Here is a 21955-nt window from a genome sequence, read left to right as displayed (position 1 = left end):
TGCGTTGGAAGGCGAAGTCTTAACCTCTGGATCACGAGGGATGTCCCAGTTCCTTTCCTTTCAACCCTGTTTTGTGATTACCCTCCCCCATCTCCTATCCTGATCCAAGTCACCGGTATTACCAGCGTTAGCGGCCCAGGTGTATCCTTACATAGTTTACTCCACCATCACTCAAATATGCAAACATGTATACATATATTTATAAGGGATTCTTTTTGGTCATTGTTTGGAATCGCACTAGATTCACTTCTCTGCATCTTGCTTTTCTCAGTTAAAATCCCTTCAAATCAGCTTGCAGAGTTCTAATTCATTGGTAATGACTGCGTTTATGATATGGGTAAAACACAGTTGATAAATCTATCAAGTATTGCTTTAATTATATTTAAAAGGCCTTCATTTTATGAGTAAAACTTGGCCATTGTGGTCTAAGATGGGTGCCCACTGCCAGTGTCAGGGCCACACTCCAGCCAAGAGGAAGGGCAGAGACGGGCAGGGCACACTTTTGCCTTCAGAAACACAACCGGGCCACTTCCCTGGCGGTCCAGTGGTTAAGATTCCGTGCTCCCAATGCAAGGGGCACGGGTTCAATTCCTGGTTGGGGAACTAAGATCTCGAATGCCACACAACGTGGCCAAAAAACAAACTGAAAACAAAACAAACAAAAAGACAGAAGTTGCCCATTTTGTTTCTTCCCACATTCCATGGGCCAGAAGACAGTTACAAGGCCTCACCTGGCTCCAAAGAGACTGAGAAACATAGTCTTGGCCAGGGGACCAGATGCCCAATTCCAAATGCTATTTCAATAGAAGAAGGGGAGAAAACAATGTTTGCTGATCACTAGAATTCAGGCTCACTCACCTTCTAGCCAAACAGTGCTTGCTAGCACTTTCCCTTACGCCAGAGTGGGAAACATCTGGGTAGTCATCCACTGATAGGAAATAACTGACAGGAAATAAAGAGATTGTGAAACCTCTTTACCAGTTTCTTTGGTGCTTACAGCTGTCATTTCATTAAAAACAAAAACAATTTTTTTTATTCAGGTAGAATTTACATAGAGTAAAAATCACCCTTTTTAGTGTATTTTTCTATGGGTTTGAAGAATGCATACAGCCATGTAATTGTCACCACGATGAAAATATAGAATTCTATCACTCCCGGATTTCCCTTTGTGGTCAACCTCTCCCTCTACTTCCAGCCCTTGGCAGGCACTGATCTGATTTCTGTCCCTATAGTTTACCTTTTCCAGAATGTCATATGAATGGAATCGTGTATGTAGACTTTTGAGTCCGGCTTCTTTCACTTAACATGATGCATTTCAGATGTGTCTGTGCTGTTGTGTGTATTAGTAGCTTATTCCCTTTAATTGCCAAATAGTATTCCATTGTATGGAAGTATCACAGTTTGTTTATCCATTCATCTGTTGACGAACACTTGGGTTGTTTCTAGTTTTGGGCAATTATGACGAAAGCCACTATTCATATAGCATACTGGTTTTTATGTGCACTTAAGTTTTCACTTCTCTGGGGTAAAAACCTAGGAATGAGGGCTTCCCTGGTGGTGCAGTGGTTAAGAATCTGCCTGCCAACGCAGGGGACACGGGTTCGAGCCTAGGTCCGGGAAGATCCCACATGCCATGGAGCAACTAAGCCCGTGCACTGAGCTGAGCCTGCACTCTAGAGTCCGTGAGCCACAACTACTGAGCCTACTTGCTACAGCTACTGAAGCCCACGCACCTAGAGCCCATGCTCTGTAACAAGAGAAACCACCGCAATGAGAAGCCAGCGCACTGCAACAAAGAGTAGCCCCCATTCACCACAACTAGAGAAAGCCCGCGCACAGCAAGAAGACCCAGTGCAGCCACAAACATAACAAAACAAAACAAAAAACCACCTAGGAATGAGATTGTTGGGTCATATGGTAAGAATATGTTTAACCTTCTAAGAAACAGCCGAACTGTTTTCTAAAGGGTCTGTACTATTTTGCCCTCCCATCGGCAACGTATAAGAGTTCTAGCTGTTCACATCTTTGGCAGCTCTAGATATTGTCAGTGTTGTTGTTGTTGTTGTTTGCCATTCTAATAGATGTGTAGTGGTATCTCATTGTGGTTTTCCATTTTATTTTGACCAAAGAATCAAACTATTATCTTATCTAGGAAGGGTAAGGCAGGCCAGATGGATTGGTTCCCCTGGTATTTTGGACAATTCTCATGCTTTCTATCCAGAGGTCCAGGGCTTTCTGAACATCAGCTCTACATTTTGGGAATTTCCTACCTTATGAATTTGGCCTCCCCAGTCTAGAAATCAGAGACCACTTTCCCACCCTTTCTTGCAGCTGTGGTGTGGGCATGTTTTCCGTACTCTGCCAACCAAATGCACCCATGTTTGAAAATTGTTTTTTTAATTTGGAAAATTTTGAAAAGACAGAAAAGTAGACAGAAGAGTATGAGGAGTCCTCAATAATCTATCTACTCCCAACAACCGGCCAACCATGGCCCATCCTTTACCACTCATTCCCCTCTTCTGTCTCGTTATGTAGCAAATCCCAAACATCATATTTCATCTGCAAGTATTTTGGTACTCACATCATGATTCGATTTGAAAGAGAGTGAGAAGGAGGCAACCTGTAAAATCGATTCTGATGTGAACATCAGAAGTCTTAGCAGAAAATTCTGTGTGGGCATTAAGATTTGTGTAGCCCCGGGAGTGCTTCTCTGGCCCTCCTAGAGATTCAGCGGTTTCCTTAACATCATTGAACACACCTCCTTTTCTGTTGCCTTGGTTTCTATGGTATGTAACGAAGAACCCTGACTGCTATGTTTGGGTCAAGTGTAACGTTGCCAGGGGGTGGGCACGGATAATTCCTACTTTCAAATTGTGGAAGCAGCAAGTCTTTTGAGAAAGGGGTAGGGATAAGAGATGTCATGGGCATCCATCGTACTGATGACCCGGTGCCCCTCTTTCCTTCTGGAAATTAAACTCCCTTTGTCTTAGTGTAGGTTCCCCCAGAAGCAGACGCTGAAAGAGGATTCAAGTGCAAGCCATTTACTTGAAGTTCAGAGAACACCAACAGGGAGTGGGGAAGGGAGACAGGGAAGGATGAGCCAATGAAGGGTGTGTTATCTAGAGCAATTGGAGCTTAATCTTGCTGGGGAATCCTGGAAGACTGTAGAACAGTCTAGAGTTGTTCATCCAAGTCTTGAGGGAGCTGGGGTATTTATCTACCAACTCCCGTCAGTTATTGGTAGAGAGCTGCTCCCAGGAGCATTAACCCCCTGGCCCTTTCCAGCTTGGGTGGAGTGGGTTGCAACAGCCAGAAAGAGCCCTCAAGAAGATAGCCACAGTGCAGGCACTCAGAAGCCAGGTTGTGTGCTTGGAAATGGTAAATGCTGAGGGAATATGGGTGAGACACCAACAGCATCCCCCCATGCTGCTTCTAGGGACGGTTCCTCCCTCCTGCTCCATTTCAGTGTCCTCATGCATCCTGCCATTTTCTTACAGATTTCACCCCTCACCCCAGTTTTGAGGTGGGCAGATTATTTGTGTTGAGCCAATCTTTGCCCTTTCCCAGGATATATATCTATATCTATATTATATATCCCTATCTATCTATCTATCTAACCAACCAGCGTTCTTGGACTCCTTAATCAATAGTAATTGATAAGAGGCCAGATGAGAAATTCAGGCAAGGCTCTACTGGGACTCGTGCTGCAGCACGAAGGAGCAAAAACAAGTAACAGTTCCCCTTGCTTGCTTCCTGAAGGGGAGTGAGCTGGTAACTTAAATTGGGTGAGGGTAGGGGTGGGTTCATGGGTCCGGGCCGGAGGGTTGGCTTAGGTGGTTGGCCAACCCACTTGGTGGTGCTGTGTGCAGGGACCACGTGCAGTATCCTGCTTTTGCTCCTGACACCTCAGAAGTGGTAGTTGGGTTTTTGATCTTTTTTGGTTTTTTTAATATTTATTTATTTATTTTGGCTGTGCTGGTCTTAGTTGCAGCATGTGGACTTCTTAGTTGCAGCATGCATGTGGGATCTAGTTCGCTGACCAGGAATCGAACCCGGGACCCTGCACTGGGAGCATGGCATGGAGTCCTACCCACTGGGCTACCAGGGAAGTCCCAGTCTTTTTTTTTTTGCGGTACGCGGGCCTCTCACTGTTGTGGCCTCTCCCGTTGCGGAGCACAGGCTCCGGACACGCAGGCCCAGTGGCCATGGCTCACGGGCCCAGCCGCTCCGCAGCATGTGGGATCTTCCTGGACCGGGGCACGAACCCGTGTCCCCTGCATCGGCAGGCGGACTCTCAACCACTGTGCCACCAGGGAAGCCCGAGGAGCCATGTTTAATACAACCTGTTACCACTGGTGGTCATTAGGGCCAAGAGCCAAAGAATATTTATTGAGCATCTGCTATGTGTGCTGGGGACACAACGGTGAACAAGACAGAAAGATTCCTCTTCTTATGGAGTTTCCATTCTAGAGGAAGTGGCGGACCGTAGAAATAGGAATACGTAAGTCAGAGAATTTCAGGCATGACAAATACAAGAAGAAAATGAAATTGGTAGGAGGTGACTTGAGCAGTGGTGACAAGGAGAGGCCTCTGTGAGTGTGTAGCATTTGGGTTGACACCTGGAGGATGAGAAAGGGTCAATTATTCAAAGACTTCAGGAAAAGCATCACAGACAGGGGGAACAGCAGGTACAAAGGCCCTGAGGTGAGAATGAGCTTGACTTATTCAAGAAACAGCAAGAAGACCAGTGTAACTCGAGTAGGGGAAGTGAGGTGAAAAGAGGCCCGAGGGGAGGACACAGAGATGGGCAGGTTTTTACATGAACATATGTTTTTATTTCTCTCGGGTAAATGCCTTCTTTTGCAGAATTGCTGGATCTATGCGTAGGTGACTATTTAACTTTATAAGAAACTATCAAACTCTTTTCCAAGGTTCTATTTTACATTTCCAATTGCTCCACGTCTCTGCTGACACTTGGTAGGGTCCGTGTTTTTAATTATTGTCATTCTAGGGACTTCCCTGGTGGTCCAGTGTTTGGGACTCCACACTCCCAAGGCAGGGGGCCCAGGTTTGATCCCTGATCAGGCAACTAGATCCTGCATGCCACAGCTGAGACTGGGTGAAGTCAAATAAATACTTAAAAAAAAATTTTTTTGTCATTTTAGTAGGTGTGTATTTCATTGTGGTTTTAGTTTGTATCTCCCTAATAACATGATGTTGAGTGTTTTTTCACATGTTATTCGGCCAGTCACATCTCTTGTTTTGTGACGTGTCTGTTCCAATCTTCCGGCCATTTAAAAAAGTGGGTTATTTGTCTCACTTTTCAGAAAGCTTCCTCTGGCTGGTGTGGGGAAGATGGACTGTAGGGGGCAAAAGTGGAAGCAGGGAGAGTGGGGAGGGACTGTAGCTCCCACAGAGGCAAGCTTGTCACAGACTCAGCACACAGCCTGCCTTCTGGGAAAGTCAACTTTGACCTTCCCCAACTCTTGCGCTGCTGCCAGGAGAGACTGAGACACTTACAGATCTGGTGGCCAGGGGGGCAACGCTGCTTCCTGGAGTCTGGCTCTGGGAGGAGGATGCTGCCCTCCATCTCAGCCCGTTCCTTTTCCCGGTGGAATGGAGACCAGGGAGTGGAGACCAGCCCAGGCTGGCGTATTGGGGTCTGCACCAGTAAAGTTGTACCTGTCGCTAAAATATTGAAATACTTCACTTTGGGTTGGTAAAGAGCCTCTATCCCACGTCCCACAAATATCTACCACCACCCCAGTTGGCTCCCTTGGGACACCTCAGACTTCCCCACATCTCGTCAACCAAAGGGGAGCCCCAGGACTCTGATCCAGCCCTGTGGCCACATCTGTTCTGACTAGGTGCTGCCTGGGTGTGGGGCTGGTAGACTGGGGACAGCCTGGGCCTGGCTGCAGTTGGAAGAATCAGATCAGGAGGCCAAGGCTGAGCGGTAGAGGGAGGATTTTTCTCAAGGCGAGCCCAGAACTGAAAACTTGAAGTACTAATAACAGTAACAGCAATGATGTTGATAAAGATTAACATTCATCGAGCATATACAGGGTGCCAGGAAGCCTGATTCTAACAGACCTCACAAAATCCTCACGAGAAACTGGATCATTGCAGCAGCCTGGCCCCCAGCTCCTGCCCCTGCCCCCCACAGTCTGCTCCCCACCCCCAGCCAGAGGGAGCCCTGGGAACACCCGAGTCATATCAAAGCCCTCCCGGCTCAGAGCTTCCTCTGGTCTCTGACTGCCCCCCCCGCGGCCCCCCCCCCCCCCCCCCGGCTTGCTGGGCTTCAGCCACCTTGAGATGCCTGGTGCGCCAGTAGGGCCTGCAGGACCTACTCCCTCCAGACCTGGTGGTGGTGGTGGTGATGGTGGGGTGTTGATTCTTCTGCGGCGGAACTCGGCCAGGCCTGGGCAGCGGCGATGTTAGCAGCCAGTGCTGCCTGGGACTCGGCCCTGGCCCTCTTCCAGACTCGAATACTACGCCCCCGCAACAGGCCACTCAGCGTCTGTCCCATGACCAGCATCCAGTTTCCCCTTTTTTCTCCTGAGCCCGGCCCCCTGGGGAGCTGTGGGTGTTCCGCCTGGACAGGGGAGGGGGGCTTGCTGCTGCTGGCCCTAACCTCAGGTTCCTCCTTCCCCAGCCCCAGCTCATCTGCTGGGGCTAGAAGTCCTTGTCATCTCCTGGGTGGCCTCCGTCAGTGCTCGCTTCCAGCCACTTCCTCATTTGGTGCGAGCAGCCTAACCTGGCCCAGTGTTACCACGTTTCCCCCACCTGCCTCACCCCAAAGCCCCAGTCCTGCATCTGTGCTGTGTGCATCTGTGTCACTGCCTATTCCTCTCCCTCTTTCTCTGCCTTCCCGCTACTTTCTCCTTCCCTATCCTCCATCTTGGTTCTTTTTTCTTTCTAAGGGTCAAATATTTGTCTTTGGGTCCTGGGTTCCATTTCTGCCTTTATGTTCTGTGTCACCTTGGGCAAGTGTCTTTATCTTTCTGTAAAATGAGGATCAGAGCATCTCCCTCAGAAGAGTGTTCTTGGGGGTTAAATGCATGAACACTTGGGACGGGGTGCCTGCACGTCGTTAGTACCCGTATCCTGATGGCTCTCTTTTAATATCCTATGAACATCACATGGTTCTGATTGTCAAGTAATTATAACTGGTTCTTATAAAAAGCTGACAAGGGTCAGACCCTGTTCTAGAAATATTAATTCATTTGATTCCCCACAACAATAGTATAAAGTAGGTACTATTTTACTCCTCATTTTACAGATGAGGAAACTGAGGCCCAGAGAGGTTGAGTGACTTGTTCAAGATTGTCCAGCCAGGAAGAGGCAGAGATAGCTTCAAGCACAGTCAGCCACAGACCCTCCTGTTATAATGATGTCTGACCCCTGCCTAGGGATGGAGGTCGAGTTGACACATGTATCTTTTGCCCTTCGTTCCAGCCACTGGGGACTGCAGCATGGCCCTCTGGGGTGTCTGGGCCTGACTCTCTGGTGGTATCCGTCTCCGTTCCTCCTCCCCCATCGTCCCCTCCTCCCTCCTGCCACCACCCACCTCAGACTTCCTCCTTTCCTTGGTTGGACACTACGTCACATCCCACCCGCCTTGGACTGTGGTGTCCAGCAGCGTCGCCTGCATCATGGGGGGCCTTGGACCTTCCAACAGGCTCCTGTCTCTCCTGACTGTGGGTGGTGAGTTGGGGGCTTCGGCAGCTCCTGGGCTCAGTTCTGGGCAGGAAAGGGAACAGGGCGGAAAGAGAGAACCAAAGGGTGGGGGATGATACCGGAGCAGATCCCTGGGGCCCAAAACCCTATGGGTCTCTCCCAGACCCTGTGCCCCACAAGATCTGGCCTCTGGGAGAAGCAGAGGGAGGGGATTCTGAGGGTGTTGCAACAGGACACGTCGATGTAGAAGTAACACAGTCCGGTGGCCGTGATGCCGGCCCGCAGGTCCCACCAGACGTGGCTCTCCACCTGCGCCTGCTGCCTGTTAGGACCCACCCTACGCAGCTTCTCTGCCCAACCCCCAGTCATAGTCACGTGTCTCAGTTTACCTTCTTTTTCTCTCCTCAGGTCTCAGCCTCGTTCAGGCCCACGCAGGTAGGCCTAGACCTTGCGATCCCCCTCCCTACCTCCCAAAGACCACCCCACCTCTGTCCCTTCCCCAGTCTCTCCACACCACCCCCTGATGACTGACACCACCTCCCAATTCCCAGCTCCCACTGGTCTCTGACTCCTGTGCCACTTACGTTCCCAGACTGCAGCTGCTCCTCCGTGAGCCCCGGCATGCTGGCGGGGATCGTGCTGGGGGACCTGGTCCTGACCCTCCTCATCGCCCTGGCCGTGTACTCCCTGGGTCGGCTGGTCCCTCGGGGGCGAGGGCCCACGGAGGGTGAGTGGAGCTGGCCGGGGATGGCCTGGGACCCTCTGAGGACTTCCCTGGCGGGGAGGGGTGAGCTCCCAAGTCACGTCCACCCAAAAGGAGGTGATGGAGGGGCGGCTTTTGCAACCAAATGGTCCCGATTCTCACCCCGTCTGTCTCTGAACTCTGCTGTTCCCCACCCCCAAGCAGTGACCCGGAAACAGCACATCACTGAGACAGAGTCGCCTTATCAGGTGAGGAAACCAGCTTTTCTTTCTCACACCTCACTCCTGCCCTGAGGGTGTCTTGTCCCAAATACCCCTCCCCCAGCCCCTGCAGAACCTAGGCCCTAAAGCCCACTTTCCCAGCAGCTCCTCAAATGCTTGAAGACAAAACATCCAAAACTGCTTTCAATGATCCATCACCACCTTATGCTCAGCTTAAAATGCGTGCAGGGGAAATACAGGGGTAGTTTGTCTCAGCCAGAGGGCAGGCTCTCAATTGTTCTCCAAAAGCCCAGCCCAGGACCGGCTGATTTCTCAGAGAAGTCCTCATAAGGGCAGAGGATATAATTCAACCCTAGTTTGGTAACTCTAAAGAGAGGAGCTCTGAATTTGTGGGGGAGGGACCCTGCAGCCTTTGAGAAACTGACGAAAGCCAGAGACTCTTCAGAAAAATCCACACAAAAGATGCAAAATTGTGCATATAATCTAGAGGCGGTGCAAGTATCCTTGAAACCCTTCTTAAGAACCATAATGCATATGTCATCTTTCCATCTCCCACCTCCTGTCCATGCCATTCTTAACCCTTTAGGGGGTCATGACCTCCTCTGAGAATCTAATGGAAGCCAAACAGACCCTCTCCAGAAAGATGAACTCCAGACTGGGCATTTGTATATGATTTCAGGGATTCTATCTGAGGCCTGCACCTTGGGGCCATAGAACCTCACCCCATCCCCATCGTGAACCCTGCTCTGTGAAATCTGTTTTACTTGTCTGCATCCAACTTTGCTTTGCCTCACTTGTGGATAAAAAGTCTCTTTGTAAAGTATAAGAATCTCAAGTTCGGCTCTGTGAGGTCCAGAGGACTGAAGGGGCTTTCCAGTTACTGGGGGAGGTGGGGGACAGTGAAATTTTAGGGCAAAGCCCCAGTTTATTCATTCCTTTGGTGGAATTTGTTGAGGGCCGATATATGCTAGATGCTGGAGACACAGCAGCAGAGCTTACATCCTAGTTGGGGAGACAGACTTTTTTTTTTTAATTAATTAATTAATTTTTATCTTTGGCTGCGTTGGGTCTTTGTTGCTGCGTGCAGGCTTTCTCTAGTTGCGGCGAGCGGGGGCTACTCTTTTTTGCGGTGCGCGGATTTCTCATTGCGGTGGCTTCTCTTGTTGCAGAGCACGGGCTCTAGGCGTGCAGGCTTCAGTAGTTGTGGCATGTGGGCTCAGTAGTTGTGGCTCGCGGGCTCTAGAGCACAGACTCAGTAGTTGTGGCTCATGGGCTTAGTTGCCCCATGGCATGTGGTATCTTCCTGGACCAGGGCTCGAACCCATGTTCCCTGCATTGGCAGGCGGATTCCTAACCACTGCGCCACCAGGGAAGTCCTGGGGAGACAGACTTGAAGCAGATTAACAAATAAGATCATTTGGGGAGGCAACGTGAAGGAAATAAAGTAGATTGATGTGACAGTGACTCGAGTGTGTGAGGAAGAAACTATAGATGGGGAAATCAAGAAATGCTTCTATGAAAAAGTGACGTGAGCTGAGACTTGAAGGGTGAGAAGGAACTACCCATGGGAATATCTAGGGGACCAATGTTTCAGGCAGAGTGAACAGCACACACAAAGGCCCCTCGGCTGGGGCATAACAATGAGGCAGAGGAGAAGGGGGAACATTGCAGGCACTTGAATAAAGTCCAGATCTCTTTCATGGCTACAAGGTTGAAGAAGCTGCCAGGGGCCTTGCAGGCCACTGGGAGAAGGCTAGATTTTATTTTCAGTTCATTTGGTGGACCCCCTTCACTGATGGTCCACACCCTGTCCATCCCTTTAGGAGCTCCAAGGCCAGAGGACAGATGTCTACAGCAGCCTCAACACACAGAGGCCATATTAAAAATGAGCCCAGACCAGGGCAGTCAGCAACCTGATGCCTGGATCCAGTCATTCCTGATGCCTGCCCAGCACTCTAGTCCTACTCCCACCAAGATACGGATCCACAGAGTGTCCACAATGAGACATCAGACCTCTCCCCACTACTGCCCCCAAATAAACATGGAGCACACAAACAATGTTGAGTCATTCCAGATCCCTGGGCTGACGGGATGGGGATATGCGGGGTTCTAGGTGGATCAAGGACCCAGAAACAGCTAAATGAGAGGGAGCCTTTGGGGAACCTGGGTTGTCTGAGAAAGAATTAGAACAAGGAGCATTTCAATTGCTTTATTCCAGCCCAGAAGAGGGCTGGATTCCCTGTGCCGCCACGCACAATCCAGGATGACAGGGTCAGAAGTCCTATGTCGCAGTTACTGGGGAGTCAGCCCCTGCCAGGCATGTTGATGCAGATTTTGCCATCTTCTGGGGGTGGGGGAGAGAAAGCACGAGGCCTGACCACCCACCTTCCACCCACATCTCCACTTCCTTGGGGACCCCCTGCCTCAGGGGTTTCCTCAGGAGTTCCCCTAAGCACCGCCCCCAGGGTTTCCCCAGAACCTCAAGGGCTTGCCCGGGGGCACCCGCCCTGGGGACCCCCTCCCTAGGGACACCATGCCTCTTCAGGCCCAGCTCTGTCCCTGCCCTCACCTTGGGTGGGCCTGCTGCGTGGGCGCACACACACAAACACCACCACCACGATTAGCAGTGACACGACCGCATCTGCGGCCACGAGGCCCGCCAGGAGTGGCAGGGAGAGGGGCCCACATCCAGAACAGGAACCTGAAGGGGTGGGAGCCAAGATAGAAGGCAGCTGAGGGGAGTTCCAGACACTTGGGCCTGGGCTTTGGGCATATGGGTCAGAGGAAGTCCCTTTGGAGGTGGGTGTCCCAGATTCCCTGGGGAATGAAAGGGGAGAGGGAGATCCAGAGAGAGGCTGGGGGGTGTCCCAGGGCTCCCAGGACTGTGCTCTGGGCATAGTAAGTACTCCTGAAGACAGGCTGGCGGACGGCCGAGGCCCTGGGCCTTCAGTTTGGTGATGAGGACGGTGAGATGGGGACCTAGAGAGGGCTGCAGATCCTCTGGGGGCTCTGATTCGGGGATGTGAGGTGAGATCCAGGACCCACAGGCCACACTTTAGGGATGGAAGCAGGACCTGAAGCGGTGCTGCAAAGGGGACAGGGTGTTGATTTCTCACCTGGGGTCGTCTGAGCTGCAGCCACTGAGGAAGGAGAGGGGAGGTAGATCAGTGGGGAGAGGTGGTTCTCAAAACAGGGTGCAGGGAAAGGTGATGTCCTGAGAAGTAGCCTCCACTCGGGAGAGGTCAAATAAGAAAGAGGGGCCAAATGGGAGGGAAGCACCCAGAAACACGGAGGGAGACAGGAAGTCAGAAATCTCACCTCACGGGAAATCTCACCCAGCGGTGAGAAGGGGACGAACAGCAGCCATCCAAACTCAGCTTCCCTCCCCAAAGAACCAGGCCCAGAAGTCTCTCTCTGGAAGGGCAAGGGCACTGGGAGAAGGACCCATCCTCAGCACCCCTCCCTTCAGATGCCACCCCAAGCCACTCCTTTCACAAAGCTCTGCCTAACACCCCCCATAACCACTGGCTTCACCTGGGAGCAAAAGCAGGAACGGGATGTTGCCTGCAGGAACCATGATGGGCTGGGGGCTGGAAGAGGTCTGTCAAAGGGCTTTGGTCCAGAGAAGTCCTGAGGAACAATGGGGAGTAGAGAGGCAGCAATAGCGGATGTCACTCTGCTGGTGGCAAGGCCACCTGCTTCCTGTGTGTGTGTGGGAGGGGGAGAGGTGATGGATCTCTCTGACAGCCTTTAGGGACAAACTAGGGGGAGGGTCAGAGAGATCAGGGAGGCTGCTGTGATCGTCCAGGTGGGACGTGACAGGTGGACCAGGGTGTGGGCACTGGGGAGATCCTGGAAAGATTTTGAAGGTAGAGCCAACAAAACTTGCTGATGGAGTGGATATGAGTGTGCATGAGAGAGAGGGGTCCAGGATGACCAAAGCTTCTGGCCTAGGCAACTGAGAAGACAGAGCATCCTTTGACAGGATGGAGAAAGAGGGGAAGCAGGCTTAGGGGGGAGAGTGCCAAGGTTTGGGCAAACTGGGTTGGAAATGCCTGATAGATCACCCTGTGGAGAAGCTGAATGACCACAGCTGCCTCTTTGAGTTCAGGCGGTAAGTCTGGTCTGGAGATGTAAATTTGGGGATTGCTGGCTTATGGATGGTATTTAAAGCCATGAGACTGGATGAGATCATCAAGGAAGTGAGTACAGACAGAGGAGCAACACCACCTCCTCCCAACACCAAGAATGGGTGAAGAGGAGGAAACAGCCAGTAAAACGGAAGGAGCAGCAAGGGAGGGAGGAGAACCAGGAGAGCATAGAGTCTTGAGGGCAGGGGAGAAATATGATTTACATGGTCACCAAGATGGGAACTGAGAATGAGCCTCCCACTGGAATGTCAGTTGGCTTGAGGGTTGGGAATTCCTGCCTGCTTAGTTCACAGCTATACCACAGCACCCAGCAAAGTACCTCCCTTGCAGTAATTACTTTTAATGATGAATGAATAATGAGAACTGGCCTCTGAGAAAGGTGATGTGTGGAAGGGGGTAAATTTGAGTTCACCTATATCACTCTTACCTACAGACCTTTCTTCCCTCGAGACCAGGGAGTTCAGAACCCCAGCCCCCTTCTCTCTCAGGACCCAATAATACTGGCAGCGTCCCCCCGCCCCTCGGCCAGCCCAGGGCCTGGGAGTCAAGGCCTCCAACACCCCCCTGGACAAAAGTCCAGGTCCCCAGTTCCCTCCTCTTTCAGGAGTCCGCTACCTCAGGCCCCTTCTCCCTCAGACCAAACACGGGGTTCCCAATCACTGTTTCCGGGGAGACTTAGGAATCGGGCTCTTAAAGTCAGCCCCGCCCATTTAGACACCAAGTTTGCTCGAGCGCAACGCGGGGACTCCCGGGCTTGTGGACGGGGCCCGCCCCACGACTGGGCGGTGCCAGAACCTCAGTTTAAAAAGTCGCGGGGGGACCCGACCCAAGATCGGGGACCCGGCGGGCGGCTCCGCGGGGAAACAGCGAGGCTGGCGCAGCGCCGAGGCCGGGGCCCTGGGGCCCCACAATCCGCAACACGGAATCTCCGAGGTAATGGAGGGGCGGGGAGGTGAGGCACGCTCGGCCCCTAAGAGAGGGCCTGGGGGACGGACTCTTGAGGCTCTGAGGGACGGAGCTGGAGCATCAAGAGTGACGGGTGTGGGCTTCCCTGGTGGCGCAGTGATTGAGAGTCCGCCTGCCGATGCAGGGGACACGGATTCTTCCCGGTACGGGAAGATCCCACATGCCGCGGAGCGGCTGGGCCCGTGAGCCATGGCCACTGAGCCTGCGCGTCCGGAGCCTGTGCTCCACAACGGGAGAGGCCACAACAGTGAGAGGCCCGCGTACCACAAAAAAAAAAAAAAAAAAATGAGTGAGGGGTGAAGCATCAAGCTGAGAGTGAGGGTACCCGGTGTTTGGAGGGGGCGGAGGGTCCAGACTCCTGGGTCGTGATCCCGGAGCGGCTGGGATTCTGGACTCTTGAGTCCCGGGGTGGTGGGGGCGTGGGGTGGGGTAAAGGACTGTTGATCCTGAATCCTAGGTCCCGGGGGTGAAAGCGCTGGGAGCCCCGACTCCTGCCTGGGTCCTGGGAGGAGGGGGCTGGGGACCCGGACTCCATGCTGTAGAAAAAGAGGCTGGATCGAGTCCTTGGGGGCGTTGTTTGAAATCAGCCAAGGTCTGGGTGGGCAAGGTCCGGAGCTTGGCCGCAGGAATGCACTCTGGCCGTGACCCTGCCCCACCCTGGGATTTCCCGAGTCGCCACCCGGCCCGGGTCCCCGGGCTGAGCAGGAATTTCCCTTGTGCGGGGATTCCACGAGCTCCACGCTTGGCCACGCATCGCGTCTCGGAGCGGGACACCTGGGTCGCCGGGCGGAGAGGAAGAAGGAGATGGAAGATTCCCTTGCGTGAGCGACGTGACGTCAGTGCGTCGCGTCTGGGCGGTTTCCGAGTCCGCCCTCCGGCGCTTAACCCTTCCTATGCTCGAGCGGAGCTCGGAAGGGTGAGGGCTGAGGGCCCGGCCTTCTTGCGTCGTGCGAACAAGGAGTCTGGAAACTGGGATTACCAGGTCCTAGAGGGGAGTAGGCTGAGGGCCCGGACTCCTGGGTCCTGAGGAAGGGTATGCGAGTCTCCCAGACTCCCGTGAGGTGGGGCTTGGACTTCTGGTTCTGAAGAGGGGGGCGAGGTCTGAACCTTTGGATTCCTAATGAGCTAGGGGGCTAGTGACTTCGTGGCTCCTCAGGGAGAGGGGCTGGGGACTCGGATGCCTGGTATCCCGAGGAAAAAGTATCAGGGCAGCTTCTAGGGCAGAGAGATATTGGGAACCTGGATGTGCGTCTCTGGGGAGTGATGCCCGGCGACGCCCCGAATCCCTCAGAACTGGGAGATCTGGGGGTGGGGTGGGGTGGGATTTTTCACGGAAGTGTTAGGCAGAGGGAGGGGGGCTGCAGAGGGCGCCCTCCACCTCCTTCCTCAGTTTCCACGACGCTGGTGGAAAGTTGGGTCAGAGGGGAAAGTGCGGAGCAAAAGGAAGGAAACCGCGGAGGCGGCGCCGCACCCGAAATCTTAGATTGGCTTTGGAGTTCTCAGGCGGCATCAGTGTGCCAGTTTTTCCGCGCGGGAGGGCGAAGAGGGCGCTCAGATCCACTCCCCGGCGCACTTGGGTGACGTAAGGACCCCTGATAACTTCCCTCCCTCCTCACCCAGCAGTGAGCCGGAATGAACGCAGCCACTGCCCATCACAGACGGTGAAGAAGCTCCTAGAAGAACAAAGGCGCCGCCAGCAGCAGCCTGACGCTGGTGGGCTACAGGTGAGGCCCATGAAGCGCTGTAAACTACACCTCCCGTGAGGCCTTGTCCTGTTGGGCAAGGACTTGCTGCCTTGCTGGGCCCTCGGGGCTGATGAGAGATGTAGTCCTGACTTAGATGCCCTGTAGGTGGGGAATGGATGCTGAGGAATCTGCCAGGTAAATTCACCCTTGTTTCTCTTTGCTTATGCCTCTACAGGGACAGTTCCTAGCTCCCCTGGCCCAGCCCCTGACCCCAACTGTGAATGAGGGTGAAGCTGGTAAGTCTGGAAACTCACCTGGTTCCCTCAGCTCCTAGCCCCAGCTTCCCTCAGGGACTCAAACATCCCAACTCTTAGAACTTTCAGGAACTTAGGAGTTAGACCCTCATTCTTGCTGAGACCCGCAGAGGAGAGCCAGATTCTCTGGAGCCCAGTAGTCTATGCACATAGTCCTTCAGGGGCCCAGGCTCCCAGCCTGGAATCTAGGCCCTCAACCCCTCAGTGTCCCAGGCATTTAGGTCCCATAAGTCCAAGCTTCCAGCCCCTTGGTGCCCCAGAAGTACTAGCTTGCAGTACCTTGGGGACTCCAGGCCCTCACACAGGTCCTGTCTGGGCTGTGACTTCCCTAACTCTGGTAACCAGGCCTGCCTCTGCTCCTCCTCTCACATGCAGGCCATACTCACTTCCCAGCACACCAGGAGACTGTGGGTTCTGGACTTGGCAGCCTGGCGCCCCCCATGGGCTTTCCAGACTGGGACCCCAACACGCATGCTGCCTACACGGACAGGCCCTACTCTTACCCTGCTTCTGCTGCTGAAGGTTTCCTGACTCCTGACTTCTACTCACACTCGGACCCAGGGCGGCCGTGTTCATTTCCCCTGGGGATGGAGGTGAGACACAGAATGGGAGGTGGGTGCTGAAGGGCTCCTAAGATTCCCAGTTGCCCTTATGCAGCATTCTGAGATGTCTGGGGTTGGATTAGGATCCCATTCCTCAGATGGGCAAAACTGAGGCCCAAAGGTCCAAGGTCACTTGGCGCAGATGGGACGCCCAGCCACTCTGCCTGGCACTCTGTATGTGTATGTGTGTGTGGTAGAAAGAGGGAATTCTCAGCTGACTGGCTCTCCCCATCACCTGTACCCTTCAGGGCCCCCTGGATACTCGGCCCTATGCAGAACCTCCCCTGCCACAGGCAGGATCCTGGAGAGGTTCTGGACTCCCTTCAGGACCCCCACAGTTGCCTCCTGTGGTCAACGGACCATCCCTGGACGCTGCCCGTGCTCACATGCTGGCTTTGGGGCCACAAAAGCTGCTGGCCCAGGATGAGGAGGGAGACACGTGAGTATAGGGGAATGGAGTCTGCAGGCTCTCCTGCTCAGCTGGGGTGCTGTGCTCATTGCTTCCTTCCACCTATCCTCAGGCTCCTGCACCTGTTTGCGGCTCGAGGATTGCGCTGGGCCGCATATGCCGCAGCTGAGATGCTCCAAGCGTACAGACATCTGGACATTCGTGAGCATAAGGGCAAGGTGAGGGCTGAGGGCCTGGACTCCTGGATCTGAGGGCAGAGGGTCTGGAGGCCTGGATTCCTGGTTTTCAGAGGGGAGGGGGCTGGGGGCCCAGACTGACCTTTCCTGACTCCTGCAGACCCCTCTTCTGGTGGCTGCTGCTGCCAACCAGCCCCTGATTGTGGAGGATCTACTGAACCTGGGAGCGGAACCCAACGCCACTGACCATCAAGGGCGCTCTGTCTTACACGTGGCCGCTACATATGGGCTCCCAAGAGTTCTCTCGGTATGTTCACCTGGCAGGTGGGATGAGTGGGATGGACTGATTGCCTAGATCCTGGCTTTCAGGGCTAGGAGGCCTGGGGAGACCCTAATCCAGCTCTCTACCTCCTCCTCCTCCCAGGCTGTGATTAACTCAGGGGTTCGAGTTGACATCGAAGCCAGAGACTTCGAGGGTAAGTTGGGTGGTGGGCAGGGTGGGTGGGGCTGGTGGCTGGGTGGGGTCGGTGCTCCAGATGTAGAGTCTTCACTGTCTCTACTCTGCAGGCCTCACCCCTCTCCACACAGCCATCCTGGCCCTCAACGTTGCTATGCATCCCCCCGACCTATATCCCCCAGTACTGAGCACCCAGGCCCAGGACAGGCTGGCTTGCGTCAAGATGTTGCTGCACATGGGTGCTGATCATACCAGCCAGGTGAGCTGGGCAGTGGGCAGCTGGCCTCCAGGAGGGCACGCGGGATGGGGGCGCCTGGATATCCAGGGGCTCGAAACAAATTCTGACTTGCCTCTTCCCAGCTGTGTGACCTTGAACATGTGACTTCACTTCTCTGTGCGCCAGTTGTCAACTGGGAATAATATTACTGATCTTAACTTGTATTTACCAAGCACTTACTATTCATCAAACACTGTTTCATGGATTAGCTAATTGAATCCTCACAAACGCACTTTGATGTGTATACTATTATTACTTTCTCTCTTTCACTGATAAGGAAACTGAGGCTCAAGGACTTTGCCTTGTGAGTGTCAGAGAGGGGATTTGAGCCTAGGTGGCCTGACCCCAGAATCCAGCTGTGAATACGTATAGTCTCCTCCTTCCTGACAGTGGCTCCTTCAAAGGCTGGCTGAGAGAATTAAACATCTACTCATTGTTTTGGATTTTTACATTTTAGTTCAAGAACTTTGAACATAGATAAAGTACAGAAAATAGTATAATGAACTCCATGTAGCCAACATAAATAACCAGCAACTCATAGCCAGTCCTTTCCCATCCACTTCTCCTGTATTATTTTTAAGCAAATCCAAGCTTATAGTTTTACCCATAAATATTTGTCTTTAGAAGACAAGAACTCTTGTTAACCTCAGTACCTTTATTCCACCTTTAAAAAAATTAAGTCTCATAATATCAAATATCCTGTGTTCAAATTTTTATTTGGCTCTAAAGTGACATACATTTATTTTTTTCATTTGAAAAAAAAACGAAAACAAAACTAGGATTCAAATAAAGCCCACACATTGCCGTGATACGTCCTTTTAAGCTCTTAATTTAGAGCTTCCCCTCCTTTAGAGTTTTCTCTTCATAATTTTTTTGATAGAGCCAGCTAGGTTGTTTTGCCCTATATAAACCCAGAATTCTTTTTAAAATTGCAGAATAGTTGATTTACAGTGTTGTGTTAGTTTCTGGTGCACAGCAGAGTGATTCAGTTGTACACATACACATACTCTTGTTCATATTCTTTTCCGTTATGGATTATTACAGGATATTGAATCTAGTTCCCTGTGCTCTACAGTAAGACCTTGTTGTTTATCTGTTTTACATGTAGTAGTTTGTATCTGCTAATCCCAAACTCCTAATTTATCCTCCCCCATCCCCTTTCCCCTTTGGTAACCATAAGTTTATTTTCTATGTCTAAACACACAATTTTTAATGTTTATTATCATTACAAATTCTTTAAAGGCACATAGTAAAGTTTCATTGTGGAAAATGTCTTTACTTGCTTCAAAATATGAAGAGAGGGGCTTCCCTGGTGGCGCAGTGGTTGAGGGTCCGCCTGCCGATGCAGGGGACACGGGTTCGTGCCCCGGTCCGGGAGGATCCCATGTGCCGCGGAGCGGCTGGGCCTGTGAGCCATGGCCGCTGAGCCTGCGTGTCCGGAGCCTGTGCCCCGCAACGGGAGAGGCCACAACAGTGAGAGGCCCATGTACGGCAAAAAAAAAAAAAAAAAAAAAAAAGAGAGAACAGTTCAGTATGGAAGTAGGTACAGGCTTAGATAGGCCACTGATTAATGCTGCTCAGTTCCCATCTTTATAGATAAAATACAGTCCATGAGGGATGTGGGCGCATTTTACTGTGTTTAATAGAATGTGGGCTGGCCAGGGCAGCTGCTAGTCCAGAGAGCTCCTTTGGAGGAATAGAAAAGAAATCTTTTTCTCAAAGATACTTGGGCTGGAAAATTGTCTTAATAAATGTACCGTTCGGTGATGTGTGTGATCTGAACGGCACCCCCTTAAATCTGGTATTCCTGTAGAGTGCACAGCACGTACAACTGTATAAGGCACTCCTGGGTGCTTGAAAAAGAGAGACGGGGTGTCTAAAGGCTCTTGGGTTCCATGGGTGGAGGCTTGGGTGTGAGGACTGGCCTGACCTCTGTCGTTCCCCTCCTCACAGGAGATCAAGAGCAACAAGACAGTTCTGCACTTGGCTGTGCAGGCTGCCAACCCGACCCTGGTTCAGCTGCTGCTGGCGCTGCCACGGGGAGACCTGCGGGCCTTTGTCAACATGAAGGTAGGGGCCTAGGCTGGAATGTGCAGATTGGGTGAGACGTGGCAGAAAGCGGGCAGTGGGATGTTGGGAGTCCCACGGGCTGTGTCTGGGGAGGGGCTGCTGTGTGGGACGTGGACGGGGCACGTGTAGGGCCTAGAGGGGTGTGTGGAATGTGGCCCTGGAGGGGGCTTCTGAGGGATGTGAGGAGGGACATGTGGGACCCGGGTGTGACGGAATATGAAGTGCGCCGTCAAGGGCCCAGGCCAGCTGAGCCTGCGTCTTCAGCAGGGCCCCCCTCACCGTCCCCAGGCCCATGGGAACACAGCCCTCCACATGGCGGCCGCCCTGCCCCCTGGGCCGGCCCAGGAGGCCATTGTGCGGCGCCTGCTGGCAGCTGGAGCGGATCCAACGTTGCGCAACCTGGAGAACGAGCAGCCCGTCCACCTGCTACGGCCGGGGCCGGGCCCCGAGGGGGTGAGCACTGAGCCCGCCCTGACTGCAGGGTGCACCCCCGACCCCAACATTCCTGACTGTAGAGGGTGACTTGTAATCTCAGAAGGTGACCTTGACCCTTATCCAACCCTGACTTCAAAATGTGACCTTGAGGGACTTCCCTGGCGGTCCAGCGGTTAAGACTCCACGCTTCCACTGCGGTGGGCATGGGTTCCATCCCCGGTTGGGGAATTTAAGATCTCACATGCCATGTGGCACGGCCAAAAAAAAAAAATGACACTGGACCTCAGTGTTTGCTCCCTTGCCTGATAATGGTGACTCCTCCTGACCTCTACTTTCAACCCTGTATCCTGACCTCAAGGTGTGACCTCTGATCCCCAAGCATGACCTCCAGCCCCTGACTTTTAGTCCTGACCTCAGAGTGGGACTTCTGACCCCCAAATGTGACTCTGGCCCCTTGCTTCTCCCCTTTGACTCCCAGTCCTCAATGCTAATCCCAAGGTGGGAACGCCCAGCCAGCAACACCTTTGCTCAGGAGCCTTGATTCATTGTGTGAACAAGCCTTCACCCCCAGCCCCGCATCTTGACTCAGAACCTCTGACCTTCAAACCCAACTGACCCTACTCACTCCTCTCTGACCCCCAACTTCACACCCCAACAGGCTGTGCCTGTTCTCCTTGCAACCTCTCAAGCTTCTCCCCCGTCTTGTCTTGTCCACAGCTCCGGCAGCTACTGAAGAGGAGCCGTGTGGCACCCCCAGGCCTGTCCTCTTAGGACTCAAACCCAGAACCTGGACTGATTTTCCAGTCCCCACCGTCCTGTGGGACAGCCAGCGTATGCTAATGTTGCAAACCCGTCATAATGTCCTGCCATCGGGGTCTTACATTAAAACCCCAAAATGGCTGTTGGTGGGTAAACAGTCCCCAATATTTGGGGTGGTGTGATACCCTTCCTCCACCCACAAGGAGCCCCCTTGATGATTTCTGTGAAATCGAGGCCCCTTGATTGTTTCTGTGAAACACACTGGACCCCCAGCCCTTTCCCCACCAGGATCTTTTGGGGTCCAGATGTAACTCCCCTATATGGTACTTGGGGTACGCCAAAAGAGCTTCCAGTACCATCCTAGTAGAGCTCCTAAGATGACCCCTGACCTCCCCAGGACCCACCCCCTTCAGGTCCTTAACCCTGAGACATAGGAAGGACTCTCGATCATAGTCCCCTAGGTCCTACTGCTTTAAGTCAGAACACAACCAGGCCGCTGACCCAGACCTCAGTATTTCTAGTGAATCCCTCCCCTATCTGAAACTCTTGATTAAACTCAGTTTGGACTAGAACCGTTACTGTCTAATCTCTAATCATTGTGCAGGGAAGCGGCTGAGGAGCCGTGTTGGGTGGATGTGTCTGGGTGGAGGGTTGTAGCAGACACGGCGGGTGCCAAGTCCATATCCTGTCCCCCTCACCCTGTCCACACCTGGTGGTCTAACTGCCAGGGCCGGCACGTGACTCTGCCTGTGGGCATTCTCAGACGACTGGTGCCCGCTTTGCCCTGGGTATGAGTGTGGCAAGACTTCCATGCCAGAAGGATCGTGCCTCTTCCCACTCCAGCAGCTCTCAACCAGTGACTGACTGAAGGGAGACGGTATGTAAATCCTCCAGGTCCCCTGCCTCCATGGGGATAACTGGGAAGTGTGTGTTCCGCACGGGCTCTCCAAGCTCCCAGTGGAAGGAAGCTCCGGCTCTCCACCATGGTTCTGGCTTGAGAACGTACCCTCTCTTGGCAGCTTCCCCTTCTCTGGGCCCCTTCCTGCTCCC

The 21955-nt window shown here is 52.9% G+C and overlaps 3 protein-coding genes across 5 annotated transcripts in view; 2 read left to right on the top strand and 1 right to left on the bottom strand.

The window, feature by feature from the left end:
• TYROBP (transmembrane immune signaling adaptor TYROBP) overlaps window positions 1-10647 on the top strand; it is a 29962-nt gene extending 19315 nt beyond the window's left edge. For 2 of the 3 annotated variants that reach the window (XM_079907283.1, XM_079907282.1), the window contains 5 exons: window positions 7459-7707; window positions 8089-8115; window positions 8273-8407; window positions 8585-8631; window positions 10428-10647. In XM_079907283.1, coding sequence (XP_079763409.1) covers window positions 7656-7707; window positions 8089-8115; window positions 8273-8407; window positions 8585-8631; window positions 10428-10487 — 321 coding nt within the window. In that variant the 5' untranslated portion in view covers window positions 7459-7655 and the 3' untranslated portion in view covers window positions 10488-10647. The remainder of the gene's footprint in view (window positions 1-7458; window positions 7708-8088; window positions 8116-8272; window positions 8408-8584; window positions 8632-10427) is intronic. The other variant, XM_079907284.1, reaches the window with a different exon arrangement.
• Window positions 10648-10907: 260 nt separating this feature from the next.
• Window positions 10908-12181, bottom strand: HCST (hematopoietic cell signal transducer; the record flags this gene model as incomplete). The annotated part of the gene is made up of 4 exons (XM_079908122.1): window positions 10908-10948; window positions 11174-11305; window positions 11721-11744; window positions 12139-12181. The coding sequence occupies 4 exons, from the start codon at window positions 12179-12181 to the stop codon at window positions 10908-10910; spliced, it is 240 nt and encodes a 79-aa protein (XP_079764248.1).
• A 1413-nt stretch (window positions 12182-13594) lies between these two features.
• NFKBID (NFKB inhibitor delta) lies at window positions 13595-21433 on the top strand. Its single transcript, XM_079908027.1, has 12 exons — window positions 13595-13688; window positions 15345-15445; window positions 15642-15702; window positions 16096-16313; window positions 16571-16761; window positions 16844-16949; window positions 17068-17214; window positions 17332-17383; window positions 17475-17623; window positions 19595-19711; window positions 20000-20164; window positions 20864-21433. The coding sequence occupies exons 4-12, from the start codon at window positions 16161-16163 to the stop codon at window positions 20915-20917; spliced, it is 1134 nt and encodes a 377-aa protein (XP_079764153.1). The 5' UTR covers window positions 13595-13688; window positions 15345-15445; window positions 15642-15702; window positions 16096-16160; the 3' UTR covers window positions 20918-21433.
• The last annotated feature ends 522 nt before the right edge of the window (window positions 21434-21955 follow it).

Source organism: Stenella coeruleoalba, assembly GCF_951394435.1.
Source record: "Stenella coeruleoalba genome assembly, chromosome: 20".
NCBI classification, from domain to species: domain Eukaryota; kingdom Metazoa; phylum Chordata; class Mammalia; order Artiodactyla; family Delphinidae; genus Stenella; species Stenella coeruleoalba.
Note: the sequence above shows the minus strand (reverse complement) of the source record. Positions and strands in the feature narration are given on the sequence as shown.